This window comes from Artemia sp. Qi Xiang Cuo, chromosome 4, assembly GCF_049724085.1.
Source record: "Artemia sp. Qi Xiang Cuo chromosome 4, ASM4972408v1, whole genome shotgun sequence".
NCBI lineage: Eukaryota > Metazoa > Arthropoda > Branchiopoda > Anostraca > Artemiidae > Artemia > Artemia sp. Qi Xiang Cuo.
In genome coordinates, this window is record NC_142797.1 from 55703191 (window position 1) to 55723913 (window position 20723).

Consider the following 20723-nt stretch of genomic DNA (forward strand, 5'->3'; position numbering starts at 1 on the left):
AAAATGAAGTTTGAAGAATCAAGAAAATGTAACTGTGACATGGTAAACGACAACCAAACACTACTGAAATATTCCAACTCTTGCATTTAAACTATATAAATTAAAAATTAATTTGAAAAATCGAGAAAATGTAAATTTGACAAGGTAAACCATAACCAAACACTACTGAAATATTCCAACTCTTGCACTTCAACGAAAGAAATTAAATATGAACTTTTAAAAATCAAGAAAATTCAACTGTGACAAGGTAAACCATAACCAAACAATTCTGATATATTCCAACTCGTTCTTTTCAAAGAAAGAAATTCAAAATGATCTGTTAAAAATGAAGAAAATGTAACTGTGACAAGGTAAACCACGATCAAACACTACTGAAATAGTTCAACTCTTGCATTTCAATGAAGTAAATTCAAAATGAACTTTGAAAAATCAAGAAAATTTAACTGTGACATGGTAAATCACGACCAAACACTTCTGAAATAAACCAACTCTTGCATTTCAACGAAAGAAATTCAAAATGAAATTTGAAAAAATCATTATAATTTAACTGTGACAAGGTAAAACAAAACAAGAAACTAATGAAATAATCCAATTCTTTCATTTCAACGAAATAAATTCAAAATGAACTTTTAAAAAATCAAGAAAATGTAATTGTTTCAAGGTAAACCATAACCATACACTACTTAAATATTCCAACTCTTGCATTTCAACTAAATAAATTCAAATGAACTTTTAAAAAATCAAGAAAATGTAACTGTGACAAGTTAAACCACAAGTAAACACTCCTGAAATATTCCAACTCTTGCTTTTCAACGAAAGAAATTCAAAATTAACTTTGAAAAATCAAGAAAATGTAACTTTGACAAGTTAAACCAAAACAACCAAATACTTAAATATACAAACAATTTCTTTAAAAATAAATAAATTAACTTTTTCATATTAAATATAACTATACTTTATCATTGAAATTTTAAACCAAAAACTCAAAATACTTAAATATTACAAATATTGAATTTCAATGATATAAATTCAAAATGAAATTTGAAAAATCAAGAAAATGTAACTGTGACAAGTTAAACCACAACCAAACTCTACTGAAATATTCCAACTCTTGCATTTCAACGAAATAAATTCAAAATGAAATTTGAAAAATCAAGAAAATGTATCTGTGACAAGTTAAACCACTACCAAACACTACTGAAATATTCCAACTCATGCATTTCAATGAAAGAAATTCAAAATGAACTTTGGAAAATCATGAAAATGTAACTTTGACATGGTATACCATAACCAAACACCACTGAAATATTCCAACTCTTGCATTTCAATAAAAGAAATTCAAAATGAACTTTGAAAAATCATGAAAATGTAACTGTGACAAGGTAAACCACAACCAAACATTACTGAAATATTCCAACTCTTGCATTTCAATGAAAGAAATTCAAAATGAACTTTGAAAAATCAAGAAAATGTAACTGTGTAAGGGTAAACCACATCAAAACACTACTGAAATATTCCAACTATTGCATTTCAATGTAAGAAATTCAAAATAAACTTTGAAAAATCAAGAAAATGTAACTGTGACAAGGTAAACCACAACCAAACCCTACTGAAATATTCAAACTCTTGCATTTCAACGAAAGAAATTCAAAATGAACATTGAAAAATCAAGAAAATGTAACTGTGACAAGGTATACCATAACCATACACTACTGAAATATTCCAACTCTTGCATTTCAATGAAAGAAATTCAAAATGAACTTTGAAAAATCAAGAAAATGTAACTGTGACAAGGTAAACCACACCCAAACACTACTGAAATATTCCAAATCTTGCATTTCAACGAAAGAAATTCAAAATGAACTATGAAAAATCAACAAAATTTAACTGTGACAATGTAAACCACAACCAAACACTACTGAAATATTCCAACTCTTGCATTTCAACGAAAGAAATTCAAAATGAACTTTGAAAAATCAAGAAAATTTAAGTGTGACAAGGTAAACCACAAACAAACACTACTGAAATATTCCAACTCTTTCATTTCAACTAAATAAATTAAAATGAACTTTAAAAAATCATGAAAATGTAACTTTGACAAGGTAAACCACGAACAAACACTACTGAAATATTCCAACTCTTGCTTTTCAACGAAATAAATTCAAAATGACCTTTGAAAAATCAAGAAAATGTAACTGTGACAAGGTAAACCACAACCCAACACTACTGAAATATTCCAACTCTTGCATTTCAAAGACGTAAAATCAAATGACCATTGAAAAATCAAGAAAATTTAACTGTGACAAGTTAAACCACAACCTAACACTACTGAAATAATCCAACTCTTGCATTTCAAAGAACGAAATTCAAAATGAACTTTGAAAAATCATGAAAATTTAACTGTGACAGGGTAAACAACAGTAACACACTACTTAAATATTTCAACTCTTGCATTTCAACGAAAGAAATTCAAAATGAACTTTGAAAAATCAAGAAAATGTAACTGTGACAATGGAAACCACACCCAAACACTTCTGAAATATTCAAACTCTTGTATTTCAATGAAAGAAATTCAAAATGAACTTTGAAAATCAAGAAAATGTAACTGTGACAAGGTAACCCACAAGCAAACACTACTGAAATATTCCAACTCTTGCATTTCAACGAAAGAAATTCAAATGAACTTTGAAAAATCAAGAAAATGTAACTGTGACAAGGTAACCCACAAGCAAACACTACTGAAATATTTCAACTCTTGCATTTCAACGAAAGAAATTCAAAGTGAACTTTGAAAAATCATGAAAATGTAGCTATGACAAGGTAAACCACAACCAAACACTACTGAAATATTCCAACTCTTGCATTTCAACGAATGAAATTCAAAAAGAACTTAGAAGAATCAAGAAAATGTAACTGTGACAAGGTAAACCACAACCAAACACTACTGAAATATTCCAACTCTTGCATTTCAAAGAAATAAATTCAAAATGAACTTTGAAAAATCAAGAAAATTTAAATGTGACAAGGTAAACCACAACATCACACTACTGAAATATTCCAACTCTTGCATTTCAATGAAAGAAATTCAAAATGAACTTTGAAAAATCAAGAAAATGTAACTGTGAAAAGGTAAACCACACCCAAACACTACTGAAATATTCCAACTCTTTCAATTCAATTAAAGAAATTCAAAATTAACTTTGAAAAATCATGAAAATGTAACTGTGACATGGTAAACCACAACCAAACACTAGTGAAATATTCCAACTCTTGCATTTCAATGAAAGAAATTCAAAATAAACTTTTAAAAATCAGGAAAATGTAACTGTGACATGGTAAACCACAACCAAACACTAGTGAAATATTCCAACTCTTGCATTTCAACGAAAGAAATTCAAAATGAACTTTGAAAAATTAAGTGAATGTAACTATGACAAGGTTATCCGCAACAAAACACTAGTGAAATATTCCAACTCTTGCATTTCAACGAAAGAAATTCAAATGAACTTTGAAAAATCAAGGGAATGTAACTGTGACAAGGTAAACCACAACCAAACACTGGTGAAATATTCCAACTCTTGCATTTCAAGGAAAGAAATTCAAATTGAACTTTGAAAAATCAGGAAAATGTAACTGTGACATGGTAAACCACAACCAAACACTAGTGAAATATTCCAACTCTTGCATTTCAATTAAAGAAATTCAAAATGAACTTTGAAAAATCAAGAAAATGTAACTGTGACAAAGGTAAACCACAACATCACACTACTGAAATATTCCAACTCTTGCATTTCAACGAAAGAAGTTCAAAATGAACTTTGAAAAATTAAGAAAATGTAACTGTGACAAGGTAAACCACAACCAAACACTACTGAAATATTCCAACTCTTGCATTTCAATGAAAGAAATTCAAAATAAACTTTGAAAAATCAGGAAAATGTAACTGTGACATGGTAAACCACAACCAAACACTAGTGAAATATTCCAACTCTTGCATTTCAATGAAAGAAATTCAAAATAAACTTTGAAAAATCAGGAAAATGTAACTGTGACATGGTAAACCACAACAAAACACTACTGAAATATTCCAAATCTTGCATTTCAAAGAAAGAAATTCAAAATGAACTTTGAAAAATTAAGTTAATGTAACTGTGTCAAGGTAAACCGCAACCAAACACTACTGAAATATTCCAACTCTTGCATTTCAAAGAAAGAAATTCAAAATTAACTTTGAAAAATTATGATAATGTAACTGTGACAAGGTAAACCACTACCAAACACTACTGAAATATTCCAACTCTTGCATTTCAATGAAAGAAATTCAAAATGAACTTTGAAAAATCAAGAAAATGTAACTGTGACAAGGTAAACCTCAACCAAACACTAGTGAAATATTCCAACTCTTGCATTTCAACGAAAGAAATTCAATATGAACTTTGAAAAATTAAGGGAATGTAACTGTGACATTGTAAACCCCAACCAAACACTAGTGAAATATTCCAACTCTTGCATTTCAACTAAAGAAATTCAAAATGAACTTTGAAAAATTAAGTGAATGTAACTGTGACAATGTAAACCTCAACCAAACACTACTGAAATATTCCAACTCTTGCATTTCAATGAAAGAAATTCAAAATGAACTTTGAAAAATCAAGAAAATGTAACTGTGACAAGGTAAACCACTACCAAACACTATTGAAATATTCCAACTCTTGCATTTCAATGAAAGAAATTCAAAATGAACTTTGGAAAATCATGAAAATGTAACTGTGACATGGTAAACCGCAACCAAACACTAGTGAAACATTCCAACTCTTGCATTTCAAAGAAAGATATTCAAAATGGACTATCAAAAATGAAGCCAATTTAACTGTTACATGGTAAACCCCTACCAAACACTACTGAAATATTCCAACTCTTGCATTTCAACGAAAGAAATTCAAAATGGACTATCAAAAATTAAGGGAATGTAACTGTGACAGGGTAAACTACAACATCACACTACTGAAAAATTCCAACTCTTCAAAATCAACGAAAGAAATTCAAAATGAACTATCAAAAAATAATGGAATGTAACTGAGACAGGGTAAACTACAACAACACACTACTGAAATATTCCAACTCTTGCATTTCAACGAAAGAAATTCAAAATGAACTTTGAAAAATCAAGAAAATGTAACTGTGACAAGGTAAACCACAACCAAACACTACTGAAATATTCCAACTCTTGCATTTCAATGAAAGAAATTCAAAATGAACTTTGAAAAAATCAGACCTTTGGAGGGGGAGGGGCCGGGGGCAGGGGGTCGTTCTGTGTCTCAATGCACAAAAAAAGTATAAAAAATGGGGAGGGAATGGGGGGGGGAGGAGAGGGGAGGAGGAGAAAGAGGGAGGAGGAGGAGGGAGGAGGTGGGAGGAGGAGGAGGGAGGAGGTGGGAGGAGGAGGAGGAGGAGGAGGAGGAGGGGGAGGGAGGATGAGGAGGAGGAGGAGGAGGAGGTGGGAGGAGGAGGAGGAGGGGGGCCGGTGGAGGGCCTTTGGGGCACAGGGAGGGCCTTTGGGGCACAGGGGGGGCCTTTGGGTGTCTGGGTGACATTTGGGGACCGGTGGATGGCCTTTGGGACCCCGTTGGTCCTTTGGGAGCTCGATGGGCCTTTGGGGAGCCCGGGGATGGCCGTTGAGGGTCTGGGGTGGGCCTTTGGGGGCGCCGGTGGCCCTTTGGGAGCTTGGGGGACCTTTGAGTGTCCGGGGGGCAGTTGGGGGCCTGGGGGACATTCGGGGACCGGTGGCGGGCCTTTGGGAGCCCGGTGGACCTTTGAGGACCGGGGGCTTCCTTCGGGGTTGGGGTAGGAGGATTGGAACCCTTTGGGGTTGGGGTAGAATGAACTTTGAAAAAATCAGACCTTTGGAGGGGGAGGGGCCGGGGGCAGGGGGTCGTTCTGTGTCTCAATGCACAAAAAAAGTATAAAAAATGGGGAGGGAATGGGGGAGGGGGGAGGAGAGGGGAGGAGGAGAAAGAGGGAGGAGGAGGAGGAGGAGGTGGGAGGAGGAGGATGGAGGAGGTGGGAGGAGGAGGAGGAGGGAGGAGGAGGAGGAGGAGGGAGGATGAGGAGGAGGGAGGAGGAGGAGGTGGGAGGAGGAGGAGGAGGGGGGCCGGGGGAGGGCCTTTGGGGCACCGGGAGGGCATTGGGGTGTCTGGGTGACATTTGGGGACCGGTGGATGGCCTTTGGGACCCCGTTGGTCCTTTGGGAGCTCGATGGGCCTTTGGGGGGCCCGGGGATGGCCGTGGCGGGTCTGGGGTGGGCCTTTGGGGGCGCCGGTGGCCCTTTGGGAGCTTGGGGGACCTTTGAGTGTCCGGGGGGGCAGTTGGGGGCCTGGGGGACATTCAGGGACCGGTGGAGGGCCTTTGGGAGCCCGGTGGACCTTTGAGGACCGGGGGCTTCCTTCGGGGTTGGGGTAGGAGGATTGGAACCCTTTGGGGTTGGGGTAGAGGACCTCACAACACTGTTCAAATGGAACTTGTGTATTATAACGACCACAGAGTTTCACCCTCAAATTCTCTTCTAAAACCTTTCCTAAAATCTTCTTTCAAAATGTCTCTAACTGTTTCGCCGAAATAATCCCATAAAATGAATAAAACGGTTTCGCCCAAATAATCCCTAAACGTAATTTCAGCGTGTTCCTTTTGTATGGCATCTCTGTGCTAACGCATTTCAAATTTCTAGGAAACCCTTTCCTACTTTAATCTCTTCACCTCATAAATGTTCCTAGCTAAGCTTTTAGGGTTTCGTTAGAATATCAATTTATCTCTCCGACTTAAAGCTCCGTGAAGCCGTATTTAAAAATAGAATTTCTATCTCTTTAGACTCCCGCATAATTCCAAGATAACAAGTGATGTCAATTATAATTCCTGACACTAAAGATCAATGAAGCCCTATTTGAAAATAGAATATTAATTTTTCTCTCTGATCTAAAGAACGTTTATCCCTCAGACCTAAGATTAAAGAAACCTTAATGTTTCGTAATTCCCCCCTTCGTGAATCAATAATTTCCCCTAGCGATTATGTAAATCAATTTCTCAGGCCAGGCTAGCCAAACAATCTCGTAACATTCGCGTCAAGCATGTCCATTCTCATTGAGAAAACCATAAAACAGACATGAATTGCTGTTGTCATCCTTAAATGTGACAAAGTTCCTGTTTTTCAAATTCTCACTGATAAAAACCATAAAAACAGACAAAAATGTGACAAAATTCCTGTTTTTCCAATTCTCACTGACAAAAACCATAAAACATCCATAATTTGATGTTGACATCCGAGAAAAACATCAAATAAATCGAACAACACACATATCCATCCAAGAAAACAACCATAAATGTGACAAAATTCATGTTTTTCCAAGTGAGAAAATTCCTGTTTTTTCATTCTCACTGAGAAAACCATAAACCACGTGGTGCTGTCACGAGCTCATGACCCCTCTCTACTTACTCACCAATCTTTAGATGCTAGAACGAAAGGACCCTTTCTTACTTATGTTACGGAATACTGCTTGCTTAGTAAGCCCTATAAAGCCGTTCGCCCTTGTCAATAAAAGTGAATGATGTCATTTTTATGTTTCATATTGTCCAACATATTCCGAAAACAGGATACGGAAAAACTTCCTACTTTTTTACTAAATAGAAAGAATAAAGTTTTCCTCATGAAAGTAACACTGGTATTAAGGCTGCAAAATCCAGAAATCCCCTTCAATAAAAAAGGAGTTACCACCTCTCTCTGCTATCAAGCAGTTCGTGGTAACGAACTGTATAGTAAGAGCGACTCGTCTCAATAGTAACCGAAACTCTAAAAAAATGAATTTTGATACCAATAGATACATAAAAAGATTTGGATTTTAGGCTGATTTTTAATATAAAAGTTTCATCAAGTTTGGTCTTACCCGTCAAACGTTATGAGCCTTCGAAAATTTGTTTTATTTTTGAAAAAAGAGTAAAACACGTTCTAAAAGTCATGGAATCTTAATGAAAATTACACCATCAGATTCAGCGTATCAGAGAACCTTGCTAGAGTTTTCAAGCTTCTATCTGTAAAAATGTGGAGTTTTGTATTTTTTTTTGCAAGAAAAAAGATCATGGATGCATGTTTATTTGTTTTTTCCCCAAAGGGATGTCACTATTTTTGTTACACTTTACCTTATACTTTATGTATATGAACTAAAATTCATGGCAAAAGGTAAACAAAACAATTGCAAATAACTGACGGCTTTATTTATAATATTTTTACTGCTTTTCAGCAAAATACAAGCTTAAGTTTAGCATACAGAGCGGTAAGTACACTGTAAAAACAAATTGTTTGAGATTCAACAAAAACCATTTGTAATATTTATCAACAGCAAAATTGGAATTTTAACAGCTTAAATTGAATATTAGAGACCATTTTGGAATTCGATTATCATTATTGAATATCCAAATTTTTGAGAAACAAAAATATTGGATTCCCATACCCAAATTACATTTTCAAACACAACATGTTGGATTTTGAGATCCCTATTGCATTTCCTGTTCTTTAATTGGATTTCCATTATTATTGTTGTTCAATTTATTAGGCCTACAATCTTGTCAAACAATAAACTAGTTGGATGTTCTAACAGCTACCAGGAACGGTCATCATTCACACGTTTCAGATATACGCCCGAACAGGTCCTTCTCCTGCTCAATAATAGACTTTTCCACTCATCATAAAGTTTAGTGGAATCGTCGGTTTCCAGCGAAACCCAAGTAATCATACTACAGAAATAATTCCGTAAAGTATAATAATAACAATTATTAAGTCCAAACTTATATATCTAGAAAAGGCCAAAAAAAGATTGTTTCTAATTTATTAATACACTGTAACTATTCCATAAGCTATTAGTGATAAAAAGAATTTATATGATATTATTCCATAGCTCCAAAATATTAATTATAAGAGAAAAATGTTTGTACATAAAATTATGCATGTTCATAAGAAAATTTGTGCATAAAGTCACTTTTAATGGCACCGTAGTCAAATTCAATACGATATTCTAGAAGTTTCAATCTACTTTTGAAGTCCAAGCCATTTTGATTAATATTACCAATTTGCGTCAAAAATTAAATTTTTTCTGGTGAAAAGTGCATAAAAATTATATATATATATATATATATATATATATATATATATATATATATATATATATATATATATATATATATATATATATATATATAAACATATTTCAGTAATTTGTTTGAATTCAATAAGCAAGTCACAATTTCAACAGAAAAATTGGATTTTTTGTTTGACTTGTTTGAATCCAATAAGCAGTCACAATTCCAACCGAAAAATTGGATTTTTTTCGACTTGTTTGAATTCGAGCCAAAAATTTTGTTGGAAAACAATTTTTGTTTACTGTGTATCAGGAGGTTTGCAGGAACACTCATAGAGGTGTCAAATATGGCAAAGCTTGGGGATTCTCTTAGATTTTTGGCCAGCTGGTAGCAATTGAGCCCGACAAAAATTGGGGCACAAGTAACAATAATCTTATAGCAATTTTATCGATACATTGATTAAACTGCAGTTTTACCAACTTTACTACAATTTTACCGAAATCTTGATCTCAATAAGTAAAAAATCAAAATTTCCAAACATCAGCATTACTAGTCAGTCCACCCCTGCCAAACCACCTGGCTAGAGAAACCTTTGTTCTCTCGTATTTCATATAATTTATGAAAGTTTCAAGTTCCGACATCACTCCACTTGTAAAGTTGCTTTTTATTCTTAGTTAATGTCCGTTTTAAATTTAATTAAGTCTCAAATTTAAATAAATTATATTAATAAACAAAATAAAAGTATGAATAAATGTATTAATACTATAAAAGTGGAGTTTTTTTTGAAAATGCAATTAGAAATTGACGAAAAAATTGAAAGAAACAGAAAGTATCCCAAATGTTATTGGGCTCCTATCCCTCTCAATCACTGCTCTTTGTGATAAAGATTCACTAGATTTTTTCTGAGAGCACTCTGTGAAAAGTATTAAAAGGTTTTTCGGCTTGCGATGGTACAGCTCTGTCCTGATGTTACAAAAATGGCAACAATTACGACACAAACAACGTGATAGTTGTACTGGCTGATAGCCAATCATAACATAAACATAAGAAAGCATAACATAAGGAAGCCAAAGAACTGGCGGAGACAAAGCAAAGGCCTCCATCTCATTAAAAGTTTAACTTTTTTTTTAAATAAACTGTAATACTGTCTAAATAAATTGCGATTTATCGAAACTGTTTATTCACAGTAGTTTCTTTTAAGTGTGAGGAAGGCTACCACTTCTTCCTTCAACCCATGTTTTTTACATTGAAGTTCAATATTCGTATAACAATGTTTCGAGAATTATAATCATCCCTAAAAAAGTCACAACTGAAATATTTTTCAGGAGTGGGGGGTTTATCTAAAATATCAAAATGAGATATAAAGTCATCGTTTCCCCAATTTTTAACGTGATTTCTTTGAACAAATATTTTTATAGGGATTTTCCCCATGGACACTAGGAGGGGGCCAGGGGGCGATGCTCCTACAAAAAAGGGATAATGAAAAATGTCTTGGAATTAGAGAAATGAGGTATTACCAATTAAATCTTGGGAAAACAAAGCTCCTTCAGCGCTTGATCACACCCAAGGGAAAAAATCTGGGGACACTTATGATGCCCCCGACCCTTTTTCAAACAGTTCATTGCACCAAACTATAAGTAAGGAGCGATGCGGCTCAGTAGTAGCCAAAATTGTAAGAAACAGAATCTTGATAATAAGAGATACATCAAAAGAATCAAATTTTGATTTTTATTCAAAATATATAAAATTCATGAATTTTAATGCCCCTCATGAAAAGTTACGAGCCTGAGAAAATTTGCCTAGATTTTTGAAAAAGGAGGGAAACACCCCTAAAAAACCAAGTAATCTTAATGAAAATAAATAATTCAGCATATCAGAGATCCCTGCTGTAGATGTTTCAAGCTCCTATATACAGATTTATGGAATTTTGAATTTCTTTCCAGAAGCAAGATCACGGATGCGTATTTGTTTTTTTTTTTCCCAGGGGTGATACTACCGAGTCGCTGATCCTAGAATATCCAGAGGGGGCTCATTTGATTGGAAATCAAAAGTTCTAGTGCCCTTTTCAAATGACTAAAAATATTAGTGGGCAGCTAGCCTCCCTCCCCCCCCCCTTTTCCCCAAAGTTTTCTTATTAAAATTTTGAGATAGACATTTTGTTCAAAATAGTCGAAAGATATACTAATTATGTCTTTGAGGATGACTTGAACCCCCACAGCTCTCCAGGGATGGGCTCAAATATATGAACTTGGCCCATTGTTTAAATATAGTATTGGCTATTGGGAAGAATAAAGATATTTTCGAGCGGAGGGGATTTTTCTGGTGGGGGTAATTAAGTGAGAGGAGGATCTTTCCATGGAGGATTTTGTATGGAGGAAGGGAATTTTCCATGGAGGAGGGCTGGATTTTCTGGCATTAATTAAAAAACTATCAGAAATTAAATTTTAAAAAAGTTTTTTCAACCGAAAGTAAGCAGCAACGTTAAAACTCAAAACGAACAGAAATTAATCCGTATATGAAGTAGTTGTCTCCTCTTCAATACCTCGCTGTTTACGCTAAAGTGTTTTTTGAATTTTTAAACAACCGTATTATTCTAACTAAGCGGTCCTATCAAGTGTCGTTCTTAAATAATTAGGGCAAAAAGTGAAACTTTAGCATAAAGAGCGAGGTGTTGAGGAGGGGGCAACCCCCTTATATACATAATAATTTCTTTTCGTTTTACGTTTTAGTGTTGCTCCTTACTTTCAGTTGAAAAAAAGCTTCTTCTTTTTTTTTAATTGCCTGTAAGTGTAAGAACATAATTCTTTAATTATACCAAAAAGAAAAACATTTCTACAATACGAGGGAGCTATAATCTCATAGTGCCCACATGGAACAATTAGTTCAAAATATTCATGGGAATTGAGGGAATTCAGAGACTAACTTCTAATCCATCTGCTTCACATTTACCTGAAGTTTTACTGAAAGTTAGAAAAACTTGCGCCTGAAAATACACTTTTTTCCTTCAGACATACAACCCCTCTAATTAAACGAAGATCCACTGGCCCTCCTTAAAAGCTGATAAGCAATTATACATTACTGTATATCATTTTATCAAGCCTCAAATGAATCAATTTAATTTGATGAACCCATTAAAGTCATTATCTATACTACCCTATGTTTGATGTAGACCACGCGCATGGAATGAATACCCCACCACGTGGCATTTTGACACAGTTATTTAAATACAAATGAGTCCAATATTATCCATATCATAGTTGTAATTTTTTTTTGTAATTATTATTTGGTTTTTTAAGCAAAAATTTTTTTGGTAATAAATAAATTAATTTAGATGCAATAATATTGGCGAAACTATGTACTTTATTAAAGAAAATAAAAAAATCAAAAATAAAAAACTACTATTACCATTGAAAATAATTATTAATCTAATAGAGAAAACAGGAAATATTTCTCGGTACCTAATAAGTTTCTTCGGAGTACAAAACTCTGGGTCTGATTAGACTTTAAAATTTTCTTGTATATAAAATTTTGTGTGACTTTCTTTTTAATTTTATTAAATCTAATGTCAACTAAAATTTAACTGAAGTTCTGTTTCATTTGGAAATGGACATTAAACAACAAGTTCTTTTATTGGTCAGAGTGCAAAATTCGTTGCATTTAAAACAGATTATGTATATCTGTTTGATTCATGTCTTATAATAAGAGACAAATTTCAAGCTGTTTCGCGATGGTAAAAACATACCTTCTAAAGTCAGGAGACATACTGGCATATATGACAGGATTCATTCCAGAATTAACCCATCCAAGCCAAGTTACAATGGGAAAAACTATTTCTGGATCTCGTATACAACCATAGCATATTCCAGATAGTAGGTTAGTCACAAAAAATGGTAGCCAGCATGCAATAAAAACACCCATGACAATCGCTAATGTTTTTGCTGCTTTCTTTTCTTTTGCCATTTTAGCAAATTTTCGACTTAAGTTGAAGTTGGCTTTAATTGTTGTTTTATTACTCAAAGACTGACAGCTGTCACATTGAAGCTGTCGATCTAACGGATGACTCGGTTCAAAATCATTTCTTCCACAAACAAAGTCAAAGTCATCTGAAGGCGTAGTTGGTACACTCTTGCATATTATTGGTTGCCCATTACTCAGGATTGAAAAAGTTGGAGGGACCTGCTGAAATATACGTGAGTTAGGGCAAGAAGAATTGCTCCGGGGAGGACCTCCTCTATGCATTCTTAGTGTAAGATGTGACCCTTCTTCAACTACAGCCTTTATACCATTCTTTATACTCCTTGTTTGAGTTACTGCAGCCCGATATATACGAAGATAAGTGAACACCATTACGATTAATGGAGCGTAAAAAGATATTATTGAACTAAATAAAAGATAACCTATATCATCAGTAAAAAGACACTCATAAGGTCCAGAGGCTGGGCTCACTGCTCTCCACCATAGAATGGCTGGAAAAGAAATTAGACTAGAACATATCCATACAATTGCAATCAACGTATATGCTTTTTTGTTGTTCATTTTTGATGGATATGTAAATGGATCAGTTATAGCCCAATATCGGTCAAGTGAAATAACACATAAGTTCAAAATACTGGCAGTACTTGCTAGAACGTCACAGCTGTGCCATATGTCACACCAAGCTTGACCAAAAGGCCATTGCTTATCAAGTGCTTCATGTGCAGCACTAAATGGCATCACAACACCTCCTACAAGACAGTCAGCAACTGCTAGGGAAACAATAAAGTAGTTTGTCACAGTATGTAAGTAGTATTCACGATACACTGCACATATCACAAGCATATTTCCAAATACTGTTGCAATACAAAAGAATGATAATATTACCGCAAGAAGTAAATTTTCATATTTATATAAATTTTCATAATCTATGTGAAGTGTTTCATTTTGAAGGCTTTTATTATTGTAGGTATCATTCTCTAAATAAAAATGGAAACTGCCGTAAGTTTCATAGTCCATTTCTATAACTGGCTGTTTTTCTCACAGGCCGGTCTTATTACTGAAAATTCTGGCAAGGTAACCGATCTCTCCAAACGTCAAATCTCTGTTATTTTCATGTCCAGCTTGTGTCATAATAATAATTTCCATAGTCCTTCGGATATCCTCCTGAACTGGTAAATTACAGAGCTAATTCCTGAAAAAGATAAGGCTGAGGCTGAAACATTTTAATCAAGAGCCTGAAACATAGGCTGAAACAAAAAACATAGGCTGAAACATAAAGAGGCTGAAAGATTTTAATCAAGAGCCCCACCAAGCAAGGCCAACGAAATAATAAAAAAAATTACGAAGCAAAAAGGTGAACAGTAATTGAATTGCTTACAATAATTACGAAGAAAATCAGCTCAATTAAGATTATTGTCTAAGATCTGGACACAAAGAAACTTGTATTAACTATAATCTATTTTAAGTTGTTTTTAGCATGAAGCATCAGACATGAGCTTAAAAGCAACAAGAAAACTTGCATTCATGGCTAATATTTTACAAAGCGAATCTGTGAATTATAACTGCCTTTTAGATACTTGGGGTTGGTTACCCCAAATATCAGCTTAGAATGGCTTTCATCATAGCCTCCCCAGAGAGCCTCCTGTCTATGTACAGAGTATTCCTTGGTCTACTTAACCATGGTGTTGATCTTTATTTTGGATGGTAAATACTCTGCAATTTTTTTTTGTTTCACTTTAATTTTACTTTCAAAAATTATTTAGAGAGCTATCAGCAATGTGTATCATACGATGTGCACATATATGAACAATATCCCACCTCCTTACCTCCTTCCCCGCGAAAAATAGTCCTTTAAAGTTTCACTCATCCATGAGACAAAACAAAACAGGGCATAATTATAACATTAGAAAACTCACAAGCGAAGAGAAAAGATCCTCCCTCTCCGTAGCCCTGTAGAAAAAGAGAGAAAAAAAAACCGTAGCCCTGAGAAGTGGAGTCTGAAAATTAATTCATTTGAAAGCTACTACTCATATCTGTGTGCTTTTGATAGGTTAAAAAACAAGTTTTTTTTAACTGAAAGTAAGGAGCGACATTAAAACTTAAAACGAACAGAAATTATTCTGTATATGAAAGGGCGGTCCCCTCCTCAACGCCCCGCTCCTTACGCTTAAGTGTTCTATTGTTTTAAAAACAAAGTTGTGATACAGAGTCAAACTTTAGCGTAAAGAGATAGGCGTTGAGGAGGGGACCGCCCCTTTCATATACGGAATAATTTCTGTTTTTTTTTAAGTTTTAATGTCGCTCCTTACTTTCAGCTAAAAAAAAATTGTTTTTTTTAATTTAATTTCTGAAAGTTTTTGAATTAATGCAGCTTTGATTTCGGCTCACCGTACATCAATAATTAAAACGAAATTTGCATTTTAGTTTTACTTTTTTTTGACTAAATGGCTTTCTCGAAATTTTGTTCTAACGTAACTTATGAATTAACTTACGTAACGAACTTCTATATTCGTATGTCTTTATTACTTATATTAGGGAGTTCGCCCCTCTAGTCAATGCCACACTCTTTACGCTAAACTTCGAATTTTGTTCCAATCACAAACCCCTGAATCACAAAGGCCGGTTAATTAGAATAGATGGCACTTTTGAAAGTACTAAAAAAAACCTTAGCGTAAAGAGCGAGGTGTTGACGAGGGGGCGAACCCCCTAATATAAGCAATAATTTCTGTTCGTTTTAAATTTTAATGTTGCTCCTTACTTTCAGTTGAAAAAACTTGTTTTTTTTTATTTAATTTCTGATCGTTTTTTAAATAAGGCTGGGAAATCTGACGCCCCTTCATAGAAATGTCCCTTCCCCCAAGGAAACATCCTCCATGGAGATATCCTCCAAAGTAACATCCTCCTCTGACCCCCCCCCCATTAGAAAAACATCTCTCCTGAAAATGTATGTAGCTTCCCATTAAGCAATACTATATGTAAACACTGAGCAAAGTTCATAACTTGCAGCCCTTCCCTCAGGAGCTGTGGGGGGTTAAGTTATCCTCAAAGACATATTTATTAGATTTTCGACCATGCTGAACAAAATGAGTATCTCAAAATTTTGATCGGATAACTATGGGAGAAAAATGAACCTAGGATGGGGCCAAGTTGCCCTCCAATTTCGGGTCACTTAAAAAGGCCACTAAAACTTTTGATTTCCGTTCGAATGACCATTCTTACCATATTCTAGGACTACTGGATCGGTACGATCATCCCTGGGAAGAAAAAAAAAAACAAATAAAGACGCATCCTTGATCTTTCTTCTGGCAAAAAAATACAAAATTTCACATTTTTTCAAATAGGAGCTCTGATGCGCTGAATCTGATGGTGTGATTTTCATTGAAGTGCTATGACTTTAGGGGCTGTTTCCTCTTTTTTTTTGAAAATAGAACAAATTTTCAAAGGCTCATAACTTTTGATTGGTAAGACTAAACTTGATGAAACTTATACATTTGATATCAGCATAAGAAGCTGATTCTTTTGATGTATCTATTGGTATCAAAAACGACCAAAAATCAGCATCGATAAATAAATGAAACTCAAAACGAACAGAAATTACAATAAATAACCGAGTCAAACTCAAAACGAGCAGAAATTAACATAAGTTGGGCTCAAAACCCCTAATATAATTTGCACTTTACCGAAAAAAATATATATGTTTCTACTTTTATAACTTTAATAAATCAAATAATATTAACATTCTGATTACTAATTATCAGTATATGTATATTAAACTGACAATGCACATTCATTTGTATGTTTTTCAGTAAAGTGCAAATTTTTTCTGGCCTTGGGAAGGCATAGGGGTTTTGAGCCCAACTTATGTTAATTTCTGCTCGTTTTGAGTTTGACTCGGTTATTTGTTGTAATCTCTGTTCGTTTTGGGTTTCATTTATTTATTTATACTGTTATGTGGTATTTTAAGGCTTGGTAAATTATTTGATTTTATTTTTGCTTATTTTTTGCTTAATGGTGTTCTTTACTTTTTTTTGAAAAACTTATTTTGCGAAAACAGTTTTTTTAATTAATTTCTGTTCGTTTTATATTGACATAGTCTTTTCAGGGAAAAAGTAAAAAATACTTTAAATCTTTTGTTTATTTTAAGACTTTATATTTTGGCCTGCTATTTGTATGCTGGAGAAATATCTTCAGCAATTTTTAACAACATACACCCATTTAAAAATCTGGACACAAATAGTAGTGTTTAGTTTAGTTTCATACCTCCTCTAGTTGACCTGAAATGGAAAACTTAATACCATTCGCAAAAAAATCTGTTTACTTTCTTGATAGCTTGGATACACTTACGCTACTTGGAGTTGGTTAAATTTTAAGAGCAGAAGTAGCCCCGAAAGTTTGAACATAATACCCTCAGTCGTTCTTGGGATACTGCTGAAATGCCTTATTGGGAATTAGCATTAACACAGTGAATTTTAATTTAATCTTAAGGCAAAATTTAGCTTTTAAACTTAATGGACAAATAGGAGGGTGGGCGTGGGAGGAGGATTAGTTGCCCTCCAATTCTTTTTCGACTATCAGAAAGGACATCAGCCCTTTCTGTTTTCAATCGATTGAGCCCTTTTCGAAGTTCCCACGACAACTCCTTCGATACGAAGTGCCCCGGTCTAAACAACAACAACAACAAAAAATAATACATTATACCCACATCGATCTTTACTATAAAAATGTCAAGCCTTCCAATGACTTTCGACTATTAAAAAGGGCACTAGGCCTTTCAATTTCCAATCGAATGTGCCCTTTTCGAAAAGACAACGCTTTCTATTAACATCTTGTATGCCCCCAGGGCATAAATTAAAACACTTCCTCTGAGAACAGTGAGGGGGGTTGTCATCATCTAAGACCTAATTTCCAGAACTTTCAACTACACTAAACAAAATGGCTATCTCAAAATTTTGATTTGATGTGTTTTGGGAAATGGTGGGCGTGAGAGGGCATTAGTCGCTCTCCAATCACTTTCAATATATTAAAAATGGCACTAGCCTTTTCAATTTCTAATCAAATGAGCCCTTTTGAAGTTTCTACGAAAATAATTTCAATAAAAACCTTATATGCCCCCAGGGCATAACTTAAAACCCTTGCCCTGAGGGCTGGGGGGGGGGGGAGTTGTCATTCTCAAAGACCTAATTTCCCTGAACTTTCTACTACGTTGAACAAAATGGCTATTTGAAAATTTTGATTGGTATGTTTGGAGGAATGGTGGGTGTGAGGGGGGTTAGTTACACTCCAATCACTTTTGACTATTAAAAGGCACTAGCTCTCTCAATTTCCAATTGAATGAGCCCCTTTTGAGGTTTTATCTATAAAAAACCTTATTTGCCCCCAGGGCATAACTTACAACCATTGTCCTGGGCGCTCTGGGGGGTTTTTCATCCTTAAATACATAATTTCCAGAATTTTCAACTACGTTGAACAAAATGGCTTCTCTAAACTTTGATTGAATGTTTTTGGGGAAATGGTGGAGTGAGAGGGGGGTTAATTAGTTTCCACTCACTTTCGACTATTAAAAAGTGCAATTTCAATTTCCAATCAAATGAGCCCTTTTTGAAATTTCTACAACAACTTTCTATATAAACCTTAAATGCCCCCAGGGCATAGCTTACAACCCTTGCACGAGGGCTCTGAGGGCGTTATTATCCTAAAAGACCAAATTTCCAGAACTTTCAACTACGTTGAACCAATTGGATATCTCAAAATTTTTATTTGATGTGTTTGGGGAAATTATGGGCGTGAGAGGGCGTTAGTCGCTCCCCAATCACTTTCAACTATTAAAAAAGGTACTAGCCCTTTCAATTTCCAATTGAATGTGCCCAATTGAAGTTTCCACAACAACACTTTCAATAAGAGCCTTATATGCCCCCAGGGCATAACTTACGACCCTTGCACTGAGGAATCTGGGATAGGGGTTGTCATCCTTAAAGACCTTATTTCCAAAACTTTCAACTACGTTGAATAAAATGGTTATCTAAAAATTTTGATTGGATGTGTTTGGGGAAAAGATGGGCGTGAAAGGGGGGTTAGTTGCCCTCAAATCACTTTCGACTATTAAAAATGGCACTAGCCCTTTGAATTTCCAATCGAAAGAGCCCCTTTTCAAGTTTCGACGACAAAGATTTTAATCAAAACCTTATATGCCCCCAGGGCATAACTTATAATCCTTGCCCTGAAGACTGTGATGGGAGTGTTCTGCTCAAATGTATAATTTCCTGAACTTTGAATTACGTGGAACAAAATGGCTATCTCAAAGTTTTTATTGGTTGTGTTTGGGGAAATGGTGGGCGTGGAAGGGGTGTTAGTTGCTTTCAAATAACTTTTGACTATTAAAAAGGGCACTAGCCCTTTCAATTTCCGGTCGAATGAGCCCTTTTTGAAGTTTCTATGACAACGTGTTCTATAAGAATCAAAAATGGCTACCTCAAAATTTTAATTGCATGTGTTTGGGGAAAAGTTGGGCGTGAGAGGGGGGTTAGTTGCCCTCCAATTACTTGGACTAGTAAAAAGGGCACTAGCCCTTTAAATTTCCAATCGAATGAGCCTTTTTTGAAGTTTCTACGACAACGCCTTCCATATAAAACCTTATATGCCCCCATGGCATAACTTACAACCCTTGCTCTGAGGGCTGTGGGGGAGTGTGCTCTTCAAAAACATAATTTCTCACTGGAAGTCAACTACGCTGGACAAAATGGCTATCTAAAAATTTTGATTGGATGTGTTTCGGGAAATGGTGGGCGGGGGGGGGGGAAGGGTAGTTGCCCTCTAGTCACTAGTATAGTCCTTCTAATGAATTCTATGGCCCCTCCGTACCAAAAATTTTTTTACATAATAGCCAAGTTAAAAAAAAAAAAAAAAAAAAAATCCTACTAATCAACTTACAGATTAATGACCACGGATTTAACCTTCACTTGGGGGTCATTAAAAACGAAATTTTTGTGTTAAATAAGTAGTTTTTTTATATTTTAAAAGAGCTTTACGGGGATTGAGAGACTCAGTTGCCTAATTCCGTGTGATTTTTCTTTACTTGATGGTCATTAAAAACGAAATTTTATTGTTAAATAATTAGTTTTTGTATCTTTTAAAAGAGCTTTACAGGGTTTGAGAGACTCAGTTGCCTAATTCCGTGTGGTTTTTTTCTTCACTTGGTGGTCATTAAAAACGAAATTTTTGTGTTAAATAAGTAGTTTTTGTATCTTTTAAAATAGCTTTACAGGGTTTGAGAGACTCAGTTGTCTGATTCCGTGTGGTTTTTCTTCACTTGGTGGTCATTAAAAACGAAATTTTTGGGTTAAATAAGTAGTTTTTGTATCTTTTAAAAGAGCTTTACAGGGTTTGAGAGACTCAGTTGCCTAATTCCGTGTGGTTTTTCTTCAATTGGTGGTCATTAAAAACGAAATTTTTGTGTTAAATAAGTAGTTTTTGTATCTTTTAAAAGAGCTTTACAGGGTTTGAGAGACTCAGTTGCCTAATTCCGTGTGGTTTTTCTTCACTTAGTGGTCATTAAAAACGAAATTTTTGTGTTAAATAAGTAGTTTTTGTATCTTTTAAAAGAGCTTTACAGGGTTTGAGAGACTCAG

General features: G+C 34.8%; 1 protein-coding gene and 1 non-coding gene across 4 annotated transcripts in view; both read right to left on the reverse strand.

Moving 5' to 3' along the window:
* Positions 1-20723, reverse strand: part of LOC148953258 (dopamine receptor 2-like) — a 257773-nt gene that overhangs the window by 24904 nt on the left and 212146 nt on the right. For all 3 annotated transcript variants that reach the window (XM_089088427.1, XM_089088425.1, XM_089088424.1), the window contains one exon: positions 12866-14290. In XM_089088427.1, the coding sequence (XP_088944553.1) occupies positions 12866-14115 (1250 nt within the window). In that variant the 5' untranslated portion in view covers positions 14116-14290. The remainder of the gene's footprint in view (positions 1-12865; positions 14291-20723) is intronic.
* LOC148953259 (small nucleolar RNA U3) lies at positions 8609-8812 on the reverse strand. Its single transcript, XR_016141740.1, has one exon. It is a non-coding gene; the product is annotated as a small nucleolar RNA U3 (small nucleolar RNA).